Here is a 14,227-nt window from a genome sequence, read left to right on the forward strand (position 1 = left end):
TAAAGTAGAAAGTCGGGCGGAGCTGACTACATCATACATGAATTAGTAAACATAAGTATTTGTAGGGTATCATTGAAATAAGTTTGGAAAATAAATCGTATTTTGTTATAATAAGGCTATTACGGCCAAACTTTGGAAAATCGGGCGATACATACTTATGGGAGCTATATCTAAATCTAAAACCATTTCGATGAAAGGGTGATGAATTAGATTGCATTGTACTAAATTTGACGCCGTTGCCTTTTATTAAAGCTTGAGATTCCAGCTACAAAATAATAACAACTATATATACAGCCGTAAGTTTGGCCAGGCCGAATCTTATGTACCCTCCACCATGGATTGCGTAGAAACTTCTACTAAAGACGGTCATCCACAATCGAATTACTTGGGCTGTGGTAATACTTGCCGATGACAAGGTATCTTAAAACACTTCTAAATTGTAAATCAGTCCACACGGTGTGTATTTAAAAAAAAAAAGCCGATTAAATAGGTACATATATAATTCAGTTATTGATCGGTATATATAGGGAGTCTATAAATTGTTAGTTACGCACCGATATGAACTGTTGCGTGGTAATTAGAGAGTTAGAAGTGAAATACGGGGTTTGCTTTATGTGGGGGCTATATATAATAACTATGGACCAATATGGAGTAATTTTGGCATGGTTGTTATCCTTGCATAACGTACCAAATTTCAACCGAATCGGATGAAATTTTCTCCTTCAAGAGGCTCTGGAGGTGAAATCTGGGAATCGGTTTATATGGGGACTATATATAATTATGGACCGATTTGGACCAATTTCTACATGGATTTTGGAGGACATATATAAACACCACGATCCGAATTTCAACCGGATCGGATGAAATTTTCTCCTTCTAGATGTTCCGGAGGTCAAATCTGGGGATCGGTTTATATGGGGGCTATATATAATAACGAAAAACTTTAGACCAATTTTCGCTCGAATGTTAGAGGCCATATTTGACCGATTTGTACCAATTTGTGCTTGGAACTTCCATATAAAAACACATGTACCGAATTTCAACCGAATCGGATGAAATTTTATCCTTCAAGAGCCTCCGGAGGTCAAATCTAGGGATCGGTTTATATGGGGTCTACATATAATTATGGACCGATTTGGTCCAATTTTTGAATGGTTGTTAGAGACCATACACTAACACCACGTACCAAATTTCAACCGTATCGGATGTCAAATCTGCGGATCGGTTTATGTGGGGGCTATATATAATTATGGACCGATATGAACCAATTTTTGCATGGTTGTTAGAGACCATATACTTACACCACATACCAAATTTCAATCGGATCGGAAGAATTTTACTCCTCCAAGGGGCTCCGCAAGCCAAATCTGGGCGTCGATGCTAACACCACGTATCAAATTTCAACTGGGTCGGATGAAATTTGCTCCTCCAAGAGGATCTGCAAGCCAAATCTGGGGATTGGTTTATATGGGAGCTATACGTAAAAGTAGTCCGATATGGGTCATTGGAAATACCATATGACCTACATCAATAACAACTACTTATGCCATGTTTCAAGTTGATAGCTTGTTTCGTTCGGAAGTTAGAGTGATTTCAATAGGCGGATGGACGGACATGCTCAGATCGACTCAGAATTTCACCACGACCCAGAATATATATACCTTATGGGGTCTTAGAACAATATTTCGTTGTGTTACAAACGGAATGACAAAGTTAATATACCACCCATGGTGGAGGGTATAAAAACCAAAAAAAGTTAATTTCGCATAGCAAAAATTTCTACAGGAATTCAGCTTTACTTTTCTCAGAAATGTTAAAGTTCATCAGCTGTGTTTTGATATATACCCATAGGTGTTCAATTGCATTCAAGACCGGGCTCTGTGGAAGGTGAGGTAATATTATTCAACCGTCGAACGGAACGGACGTGTTTTTTAATAGCGGATAAAATCATCGTAATAAGTACCTACTACGAATTTCAAGTGTGGTGGGATATTAGGCCACCATGCAGAGAAATTCAAAGACATCCACTGGGTTGCTAACTTCAGGGCCCAGTGGACGGGTATCGACTGGAGTTATAAATTTGGGCAATGTCCAAGAGTTAGGCCCAATTAGTCGACCTGTAGACGGGTCGACAGGTGGCGACAATTTGACAAGTCGAACCTTTTCCAAGGTAACGGCATCAAAAGGAGGTAATCCCTCACGAAAGAGATTCAAGGAACGCAGAAATGCTTTGTTTATCCTAAAGAAATTAGGATCAGTCGACCCAAGCACGTTGTCGGCTAAACAAAGCGATTCCTTAAAATGGGCTCAAGGAATTCTTGAGGCTGGAAAAAGGGAACGATCACCGGATGAGCTGCCATCCTCCAAAAGGGATCAACGATCGTTTGCCTCAGTTGCTAAAGACAGCCTTGTGATGGCTATCATAAATAAAGGAGCATTGGACGGTATGGTTCCAAAGCAAAAATGGGGGGAAATTGAGAATGCTTTGTCTGGCGTCTACTCACAGGTGCTGGAAAAGTTTCCCGGCCCAGATCCTCGACACCAAGAGGCTGGTTGGTATCAAGGACGATTTAAGCTAGTCGCATTTGAGGACCAGAGGTCTATATAATGTTTTAAAGCTGCTCCGATACTAATTGGTGAAGTTTGGGAAGGAGCTGCTCTAGAGTTAGTCGAGAAGAAAGACATACCGGCTAGACCAAGAGCACATGCGTGGATACCTGCAAACCCTCCTGACCCTGAATCTATTTTAAATAGACTGAAACAATGCAATCCAGATCTTCCAACAGCTGAGGAGGCTTCTACTGCCTCAGAACTCACCAAAGTTCAACCTATGGTTATTGCGAGAGTCACCGATATCTCTGAAGAGGACATTCTTGATGACTCGATTGAAGCGGCTGATGTGACGGTTGTTGAAAATCTCGATGGTCCTACGGATCCTCCAGATAAATCTTCATCATTGTAAGGCTGCATGTGCTGCCTTAAAAGTTCTCCTGATGAAAGGGGACATAGACATAGTTCTTATTCAAGAACCATATGTTTATAGAAACAAAATATGTGAATTAAGTACTCCGGGGTTCAAACTATTGCAGTATACTGGTAATGATGTAATTCGAGCCTGTATAATTGCTAAAAACGAGCTTAACTTGTTTCTGCTTCCTTCAATGTGCAATGCAGACACTGTCGTTGCCAATTTAGAAATAGCCAAATGCAAATATTGGGTATCTTCGGTCTATATGGGACATGACAGGGAGATGCCTCCATGTGCCGTTAAGACCTTAGTTGAGGAGTCACTGAAAGCAAAGACGAAACTCATTATGGGATGCGATGCGAATGCGCATCATAGTATATGGGGAAGTAGTGATACTAATGCAAGGGGAGAGTCGCTAATAGAGTTTATTTTGCGTACTAATCTGGTAGTTTGCAACAAGGGAGATGTCCCAACCTTTGTCACTAAAAACAGGCAAGAGGTTTTGGACATCACCTTGGCCTCGCAAGAACTGAATGAAATGATATCTGAGTGGCATGTTTTAAGTGAACACAGCTTCTCAGATCATCGCTACATCAGTTTCAAATTTGATGTTCATACCACCAAGACCATATTTCCGCCAAATGTTAGGAAAGCTGACTGGAATAGGTATAGGGAATCGTTCAATATGATGATACCGAAAATACCAGAGACAAGTATGAGCACTGTGCAAGTTATCGAACACGCAGTGGAGAGGATTACTAAGGCCTTCAACATTTCACTGAAAGCTGCATGCCCTAAAGGGAAGCCAAGGGGGAAAAATCGACCACCATGGTGGTCTACGGAGTTAGGTAATATGAGGAAATCGTGCAGGAAGCTCTTTAACAAAGCAAAGTCCACCAGAGCTCCTGTGGATTGGGACGCTTACAAGAAGAATCTGAGAGGATACAAGCGAGAACTGAGAAAGGCTCAGCATAACTCTTGGAATGATTACTGCAGCAACATTGAGAATACGTCCGAGGCTTCCAGACTACGGAAGGTGCTAGCATCCACGAGCTCCGCTCCAGGTTTCATTAAAACATCGGAGGGCAATTGGACAACGTCCAGTGAGGAGACGCTGGAGGTACTATTGGACACACATTTTGCCGGAAATCAGACGGTTGAACCATGCACTGGCGGTGCCACAGTGGCTCAGCGGTCGTTTCCTATCGAGGAAATTGTATCAGCATCTAGAATAAAATGGGCGTTAAATAGCTTTGGATCATTCAAATCCCCCGGACCTGATGGAATTACTCCGGCGGAGTTAAAAGCGGTGGCTGACAGAATTATCCCCTGGTTGTCGGCGATATATATAGGATGTATCAACTTATCATATATTCCACGAAAGTGGAGAGAATCAAAAGTCGTTTTCATACCTAAAGCGGGAAAAACCTCTCACTCGAATGCGAAGGATTTCCGACCAATCAGCTTATCATCATTCCTACTTAAGACTCTGGAGAGGGTGATAGATATTTATCTTAGAACTAGCGTCGATTCAAGTTTGCTCTCGAAACGACAACATGCATACTCGAAAGGCAGGTATACTGAGACCGCATTACATGAACTAGTCAGCTTTATTGAAAGCTCACTATCTGTCAAAGAATACACAATCGTGGCATTTCTAGACATCGAAGGGGCGTTCAATAACGTCCATCCGAGCTCGATATTAAATGGACTGACAACTCTGAATGTTGATCCAGGTATACTTAGGCTGTTAGACGAACTTCTAAGGAAGAGACGCATTTCAGCCACACTAGGACAAGCAAACATACAAAGGTATGTGAACAGAGGCACTACTCAAGGAGGAGTTCTATCACCTCTTCTTTGGAATGTTGCTATAAACGACCTTCTGGTTTCCCTAGAAAAAGAAAGGATACAAGTGGTGGCATACGCAGATGATGTGGCGCTAGCAGTCAGGGGAAAATTCCCATCAACAGTTAGAGATATTATACAGAGAGCCCTCCGGATGACTGAGAAATGGGCGAAAGATAATGGTCTTGGGGTAAATCCTGCAAAGACAGAAATAGTCATGTACTGCAAAGATCGCAAAACTCCCACGGTTAGGCCCATTTCCTTAGGGGGTATTGAAATTCCCTTTAGGGAGTGTGCAAAATACCTTGGCGTTATTTTGGACAGGAAGCTGAACTTTAAGCTTAATATTGAAGAAAGGGCGAGGAAAGCAACGGTAGCTTTATACTCGTGCAAAAAGGCAATAGGAAAAAATTGGGGACTAAAACCAAAAGTTGTACATTGGCTATACACGGCAGTGGTTAGACCTATAATGCTATATGGTGTTGTAGTCTGGTGGCCGGCACTTCACCAGCCGACAAGTTTAGACAAAGTTCAGCGTATGGCGTGCTTGTTTATCTCAGGTGCATTCAGCAAGACAGGAACAAACTCCCTTAATGTCATACTGCATCTATTGCCTTTAGACATTTTGGCCAAACAGTCAGCAGCAACAACGGCTGTGCGGTTGCGCGAGCTATCGCTGTGGTCGGAAAAAAGTTACGGTCACAGTTCGGTCCTCAAAATAATGCCAGATGTGCCTAACGTAGTGGATTACACTTTGGCGAGTCCACTTTTCGACAAAAAGTTTGAGACTCTAATTCCCAACAGTGAGGCGTGGTGTACACGGACCCCGGGGAATAAAAGATATATATGGCTCCAAATTGGATGGCAAAGTGGGTTTCGGAGTATATTCTAAAGATCTGGAACTTCGAATAGCGAAAAGATTACCTGATCACTGTAGTGTTTTTCAGGCTGAAATATTAGCAATAAGAGAAGTGGTGAATTGGCTGAGAAGTAATGCTCCAAGCAATATTGGCATTAATATATACTCAGACAGTCAACCTGCAATAAAATCCTTGGACTCTGTGTTCCTCGAAAACGGCCATCGACTGCCGCAAATCTCTCAATGAGATGGCTGAGCAGCACAATATTCACCTAATATGGGTGCCTGGCCACAGGAACATACCGGGGAACTGCGAAGCAGATGAGCTAGCAAGGCTAGGAACCACCTTACATATTCCATGGGAACTAGAATCTGTTGGTGTGCCTCTGGCTACCTGCAAGCTCTTACTGCGTCAGAAGGCTGTCATGATGGCAAATGTTCGATGGGAGAATTGTAAGGGTTGTAACGACACCAAGCAAATATGGCCCCATTTAAACTTAAACCGCACACTAGATATGCTAGTGTTTTCGAGACGCCAGATATCACTCCTGATATCTGCTATAACGGGTCGCTGCCTGATAGGCGATTTTGCAAAAACTATTGGTGCGAAGTATAATGACTATTGTATGAGCTGTCATGGTGCGGAGGAAAAGGAATCAATAAAACACCTCTTGTGTGAGTGTCCTGCATTTTGTGTAAGGCGTAAGCAAATTTTAGGGGCATATAGCTTCAGATTACTAGCGGACCTGGAAAACGTTAACTTAAGCAGTCTGCTAATGTTTTTGGAACAATCTGGTTGGTTCAACAGAAGAGAGTAATTGAGAGGGTTCAACGGTTAAAACTAGAAGTGCCCATATGTAATAGGTACTTTTAGTTAATGTGGTATCACAATGGACTGAATAGTCTAAGTGAGCCTGAATCTTAATCGGGCTGCCACTTTAACCTAACCTAACCTAAGCTCGAAACAAATTATTTCAATACAACAACATCAGTTTGAAGAATAATGCAAAATAATGAAAAAGTCAATGTATCCACTTTTGCAAGTTTTAATTTTTCTACTCTGGTAACACTGGAAAATGAGTCAAAAGCATGCGGATTTTTTTTACCGTTATTTGAGTTGTTGTGAGATTAATAAAACAGATAAGTTGTTGTCAGAGTCTGACAGTTTTAGTGCACACTTGTTGATTTTTTCCCCAAAAATATACAAATAGTCAAGAATGCGAAAAATATCGGAAAAAAGCAAAATGATCTTTGTTTGTCTAAAATTTCGTTTGGGAGGAAAGAATTATTTTCTTGACTTTTTGTCACAAAAAAATAGATCAAATTACCTATAGTGCAATCTATAGAAAACAATATGTTATAAATACTTCGTTATTTGATACATACCACGTCGTGGATAACAGGCATTTGTTATTGTTACAAATCCTGAATTTTTGCCAGGATATGAAGTGTGGCGTCCATTGTCGGGCGGTGATGTTACATGGAGCCTTCCTATATTGCTCAATATATTGGAGGCCTCGAAATCATTGCCAGATTTTAGTAATAAAACGCTTTGATCGACAGCCAATAAGCCCACAAATGACTCGGGATCAGTTTTAATATTCACAGAAACCAGCTCACTAGCTTTGGCAACTTCAGGTGCGGTAATTTCAATCTGGAATTTCGTTTTGTTAAATTAAGTTAAATTAAATTAAATTAAAAAAGTTAAAAAATTAAAATAATATTATATAAATCAAAATAAACTAAATAAAACTTGATTAGATTAAGCTTAGATTAATTAAAATATGAAATTAGCTAGATAAAATCTAGCCAATTAAATTAAAATGGATTTCGATTTGTTAATGTGGGAAATACTACCTTATTTTTGAATTCATCTAGGAGAATATTTAGGGTCTCAGTTGCCGACTTCATGTCACCGTCATCAATTAGATAAGCAAATATCTCTGACTTTGGAGCCATTTCGTATGATGGATGGATATTTAGTGTATACGATTTTTTATTTCCTCCCACTTTTATATATTCATGCTTAACGATTTTGCCACGAGCCATAATTGTGTAGAAAAAGTATGGAATAGGATCGTCGGATTTCACTTCGACAATGATATCCTCGTCAAATTTGGAGCTAAAAAGTAATATGAAGAAGAAAGAAGTTACAAAAAAATACTGATAGTTGGAAACAGAGAATGATGCCCCGTGCATTTTTTGCCAATCAACGCCGCTGTTGAATATGTCGTCTCATCTCGGCTCCAATTTAGTCGCCAATTAGTCAGAAAAATTTATTAATAATTTTTTAATTATTTTTGCCTTCCACCCACAAGCAATTAAGCAATGTCAAACTGCTATAATAATTTTGCAAAAATTTAGAACAGAAAATTTTAATGAAATGTAAATTTTATTGTAAGATTTGTTGTAAAATTAATCTCATTACCATTCGGATAACTTCAAATTACTTTCATAATGGATACTTGTCCGGCGCCGACTTGACACATTTATATCGGCTTAGCAGTCAAGCCACCGCCGGAGGCAAAATGTCAGTCGCTGCCGACAAAAATAGCCGGCTTTATAAGAAATATAAAAAATGGGATAAAAACCGAAACGTTTCATTTTCATTAGCGAAAATTGTCTTTGTCATAACGAAAATATTTCGTTATATCAGTGAAAAATGTCGTTGGCTCAATTTTACTGAAATTTTCTTTTCTAAATTTTACTGAAATTTTCTTTTCTAAATTTTTTATGTGGTACGCGATGTTAGTATGTTCCGTAAATTAGTCTATAATTATAAAGGGTGATTCTTTTGAGGTTAGGATTTTCATGCATTAGTATTTGACAGATCACGTGGGATTTCAGACATGGTGTCAAAGAGAAAGATGCTCAGTATGCTTTGACATTTCATCATGAATAGACTTACGATCTGCCACAACGTCGAATTTTCAGTGAATGGGCCCTAGAAAAGTTGGCAGAAAATCCGCTTTTTTATCGACAAATTTTGTTCAGCGATGAGGCTCATTTCTGGTTGAATGGCTACGTAAATAAGCAAAATTGCCGCATTTGGAGTGAAGAGCAACCAGAATCCGTTCAAGAACTGCCCATGCATCCCGAAAAATGCACTGTTTGGTGTGGTTTGTACGCTGGTGGAATCATTGGACCGTATTTTTTCAAAGATGCTGTTGGACGCAACGTTACGGTGAATGGCGATCGCTATCGTTCGATGCTAACAAACTTTTTGTTGCCAAAAATGGAAGAACTGAACTTGGTTGACATGTGGTTTCAACAAGATGGCGCTACATGCCACACAGCTCGCGATTCTATGGCCATTTTGAGGGAAATCTTCGGAGAACAATTCATCTCAAGAAATGGACCGGTAAGTTGGCCACCAAGATCATGCGATTTGACGCCTTTAGACTATTTTTTGTGGGGCTACGTCAAGCCTAAAGTCTACAGAAATAAGCCAGCAACTATTCCAGCTTTGGAAGACAACATTTCCGAAGAAATTCGGGCTATTCCGGCCGAAATGCTCGAAAAAGTTGCCCAAAATTGGACTTTCCGAATGGACCACCTAAGACGCAGCCGCGGTCAACATTTAAATGAAATTATCTTCAAAAAGTAAATGTCATGGACCAATCTAACGTTTCAAATAAAGAACCGATGAGATTTTGCAAATTTTATGCGTTTTTTTTTTTTAAAAAAGTTATCAAGCTCTTAACAAATCACCCTTTATATAAGGTAGCCCCCATATAAACTGATCCATTATTATCGGAGCCGGATATTCATTTCTTTCCGTCGTCGGCGTTGTCCTGAGACGACGACATATACGACCTAAAAGGGCCATGTTAGCCGATGTAAACATAAATTTTAACATTTTTACACCCTCCACCATAGGATGGGGGGTATATTAACTTTGTCATTCCGTTTGTAACACATCGAAATATTGTTCTAAGACCCCATAAAGTATATATATTCTGGGTTGTGGTGAAATTCTGAGTCGATCTAAGCATGTTCGTCCGTCCGTCTGTTGAAATCACGCTAATTTCCGAACGAAACATGCTATCGACTTCAAACTTGGCACAAATAGTTGTTATTGATTTAGGTCGGATGGTATTGCAAATGGGCCACATCGGTCCACTTTTACGTATAGCCCCATATAAACGGACCCGCAGATTTGGCTTGTGGAGCCTATAAGAGTAGCATATTTCATCCGATCTGGCTGAAATTTGGTATATGGTATTAGTATATGGTCTCCAACAACCATGCAAGCAATGACCCATATCGGTCCATAATTATATATAGCCCCCATATAAACCGATCCCCGGATTTGACCTCCGGAGCCTCTTAGAGGAGCAAAATTCATCCGATCCGGTTGAAATTTGGTACATGGTGTAAGTATATGGTCTCTAACAACCATGCAAAAATTGGTCCATATCGGTCTATATTTATATATAGCCCCCATATAAACCGATCCCCAGATTTGGTTTGCGGATCCTCTAAGAGAAGCAAAATTCATCCGATCCAGTTGAAATTTGGTACGTGGTGTAAGTATATGGTCTCTAACAACCATGCAAGCAATGGCCCATATCGGTCCATAATTATATATATCCCGCATATAAACCGATCCCCAGATTTGTCCTCCGGAGCCTCTTGGAGGAGCATAATTCATCCGATCCGGTTGAAATTTGGAACGTGGTGTTAGTATGTGGTCTCTAAAAAAAACACGCAAGAATTGGTCCATATCGGTCCATAATTATATATAGCCCCAATATAAATCGATCGCCATATTTGACCTCCGGAACCTCTTGGAGAAGCAAAATTCATCCGATCCGGTTGAAATTTGCAACGTGGTGTTAGTATATGGCCTCTAATAACCATGCCAAAATTGGTCTATATCGGTCTATAGTTATATATAGCCGCTCCCCAATCACACAAAATTTGGTCCATATCGGTTCATAATCATGGTCGCCACCAGGGCTGTGGAGCCGGAGTGGGAGTCTTGGAATCGGAGTCTGAAGATTTTGCTGGAGTCGGAGTCGTAATAATTTTGCTCGACTCCGACTCCGGCTAAACCAATTTTTTTAAAACACTTCACATTTTTGTAACTAAGCAAGTTTTTACGCAAATTAGTTTCCATTGCGATATTCATTCGATCAATGTACAGCATGATTGTAAATGAAAATCAACTTCCAATTACGGCTATCTTTTGATATTTCCTAGAATGTTAGACTAGCAGTTGGGCTGGATCGATCCATTTTAATACCCGAAATTATTTTTTTTTTTAAATTTTATTTTAAGGCCATATACATATGTGGAATATTGACAGAAAATTTTTTCAAAGTTGTTTTTTATAGAAAATTTTGTCAAAATGTTATTTCTATAAAAAGTTTTGTCAAAATTTTATTTCAATAGCAAGTTTTTTCAAAATTTTATTTTTATAAAAAATTTATTCAAAATTTTATTTCTATAAAAAATTTATTCAAAATTTTATTACTATAGAAATATTTTTTTCTATAGAAAATTTTGCAAAAGTTTGTTTGTTACACAATTTTTTTTTTAAATTTTATTTCAAGTCAAGATTTTATTTCTATAGAAAATTTTGCCAAAATTTTATAGTAATAGATTTTTTATTAGAAAATTTGGACAACATTTTATTTCTATAGAAAATTTTGCCAATAAATTTTTTTATTAGAAAATTTTGTCAAAATTTATTTTCTATAGAAAATTTAGTAAAAGTTTGTTTCTGTAGAATATTTTGCAGAATTTTATTTACTACACAAAAATTTTTCCAAAATTGTATTTTTATTGATAATTTTTTCAAAATTTTATTTCTATAAGAAAAAATTGTCAAATTTTATTTCTATAACAAATTTTCTCAAAAATTTTTTCTTACTGATGCTCATTGCTATAAAAATTGTATTCGAAATTTTATTACTATAGAAATATTTTTCCATATAAAATTTAGTCAAAATTTTATTACTATAGAAAATTTAGTCAAAATTTTGTTTCTATAGAATATGTTATTTTGCAAAATTTTATTTCTATAGAAAATTTTGTTTGCTACACATTTTTTTTTTAAATTGTATTTCTATTGATAACTTTTTCAAACTTTTATTTCTATAAAAATTTTTGCCAAATTTTATTTCTATAAAAATTTTATTCAAAATTTTATTTCTATATATTTGGTCAAAATTTGATTTCTATAAAAAAAAATTTATTTCTATAGAAAATTTAGTCAAAATTTTGTTTCTGTAGAAAATTTTGCAAAATTTTATTTACTAGACAAAAATTTTTCCAAAATTATATGCTCACTGCTAAGTCGAAAACTTGTAGAAATCACTCAAATTTTCAAATTTTTCAATGAATGAATCATAAATGCATTTTTGCGAAATTGTCTAAACGATTATAAATATTTCCCAAATATTGCCCGAGATTTTGGAGAAGTCTGATTTGAGATTTTATCAAAATGTAGATCTAAATACAAAGTTGTGCAGAGTATATTATAATCGGCCCGCCCAACTTTAGACTTTCCTTGCATTTTTATTTTTTGTTAAAATTGTGTTACGTCCCATAACGTTATATTTAAATTTAAAGTACATAGATTTTGTAGAAGTATATACAATTTTGTCTAAATCGATTCAGATTCAAATTCATACATATGGGAATATAAACCTTTATATAGCTCGCAACAAATTTAAAGGATTTGAGATAGTATCAATAATTTTGGTCCACAAATACATATACTGTTGGTATCTTCTCATATTATGATGGGTATTTATAACATTATTTTACTTATTTAACATTGCCCTAAATTTGAAATATAGAGTTTAATTGGCATCTAATGTGAAATTAAGACCTTTTTTTGCACACATAAATAAATACGATACTTTATATCGATCCACTTACGGTACCCCCACAATAGAACTACAAATTAGTGATATTAAAATGAGATTTAGTTATATTACCCGGAGTCGAGCAAAATTGGCTCGACTCCACAGCCCTGGTTGCCACTCGAGCCAAAAATAATCTACCAAAATTTTATTTCTATAGAAAAATTTGTCAAAATTTGATTTCTATAGAAAATTTGTCAGGTATTTTATCAAGCCCACAAGACATTTTTGCTGGTCTTCTTTTAAGCGCTGAACCTATAGCTGTAGGCCTTATAAAGCCTGACGCATTCCATAATTCTAAATTCTCAATTTGAGAGGCATCAGCTCTAAATTCAGCACTAAAAGAAGTCACTGGTGTATTATCGGCAATTCCCTCCGTTGCACTTTCTACAGCACAACGAAACAAATCGTCAATAAGTCCATTAGCTCGATGTGCATTGTGGACATGATCAGCTAGAAATTCCGCCTTACCTTGGTCGTCACCAATCATCAAACCATTGGGTCCAACCAATGTACCTACAGGGGCTCTATGAGCCAAACCAGCAGTTTTCCGTATGTTCCTATACATTTTGTTGTCCACTTTAATTTTCCCTAATTTATTAATTAGAATATTCCTTTCGCAGTTTGAAATGGAATTTTCTATTATAACATCCAGATTCCGGATTATTGCCCTTAATAGTGGAATACGCCCTCTGTCACAACATCGGTATATTGTGCGACAAAGTCTCCTCCTTTCCCTAATAAACCTTTTTATTCTGTCCGGCAATTTAATCAGAGATCTATCTCGAACCTCAAAACAAGGCACAGATGCCTCTATAGCTTGTCGAAACACAGAGCCTAGTCCTTCAACGCATCTATCGACCTCTTCACAATCCACATTTCTATCCGTTGGTAGCATGTGACTATCAAGTCCATTTTGAAGTATAGTTTTAAATCGATTAGTTTTCATTCGTCCAAAGTCGAACATGGTTCGAACCTCAGACGTATGAACACCTCGAGTTTCAACTATAACCTCTATAGCCCTATGGTCGGATTCATAGTCCAATGTCCTACACAACGGTCCTCGAAGTTCAACACCTGCAGATTTAATAAAGAGGTCGATAAATGCGCCTGAACCAGGAGCTGGCCTCGTAGCTCTATCTGCACCTACTGTCATTAGGTCCGGACAGCCTAAAATAAATTGAGACAGTTTTCGCCCTCGACTATCTGTCACTCCACCACCCCATGAGAAAAATAAAATATGTATACTTTGCAAAATACATAATAAAATATTTTTTAAAATTAAATTATATTTAATTTTGGAACAAAACATAAGTTTTATCCTATTGTCAAAACACTTTCTTGACATACTGTACGTATTTAATCGGCCTTTTTGTGTTTAATATATACCACGTATGGACTACCTTGCAATTTAGAAGACGGTGTTAGGAAGTTTTAAGATACCTTACCATCGGCAACCCAAGTAATTCGTTTCGACAGTCTTCAGTAGAAGTTTCTACGCAATCCATTGTGGAGGGTACATAAGCTTCGGTCTGACCAAACTTACGGCCGTATATACTTGTTCGATTTGAAAGATTGTATTAGCTTACAAAGTGTTGAAAAGTATACCCCCATGTTCCGAAATTCGGAATCACAAATCGCAAAATGTTCATTTGTTCATAAGTTCCTAACCCTGAA

The 14,227-nt window shown here is 37.6% G+C and overlaps 1 protein-coding gene across 1 annotated transcript in view; it reads right to left on the reverse strand.

Annotated features, from left to right (window-relative positions):
- LOC142225120 (CD109 antigen-like) overlaps positions 1 to 14,227 on the reverse strand; it is a 38,015-nt gene that overhangs the window by 11,666 nt on the left and 12,122 nt on the right. Inside the window, exons 3-4 of the mRNA XM_075294894.1 lie at positions 7,533 to 7,797; positions 7,062 to 7,329 (exon numbers count right to left, since the gene is read on the reverse strand). Coding sequence (XP_075151009.1) covers positions 7,062 to 7,329; positions 7,533 to 7,797 — 533 coding nt within the window. The remainder of the gene's footprint in view (positions 1 to 7,061; positions 7,330 to 7,532; positions 7,798 to 14,227) is intronic.

This window comes from Haematobia irritans, chromosome 2 (assembly GCF_050003625.1).
Source record: "Haematobia irritans isolate KBUSLIRL chromosome 2, ASM5000362v1, whole genome shotgun sequence".
Classification (NCBI taxonomy): Eukaryota; Metazoa; Arthropoda; class Insecta; order Diptera; family Muscidae; genus Haematobia; species Haematobia irritans.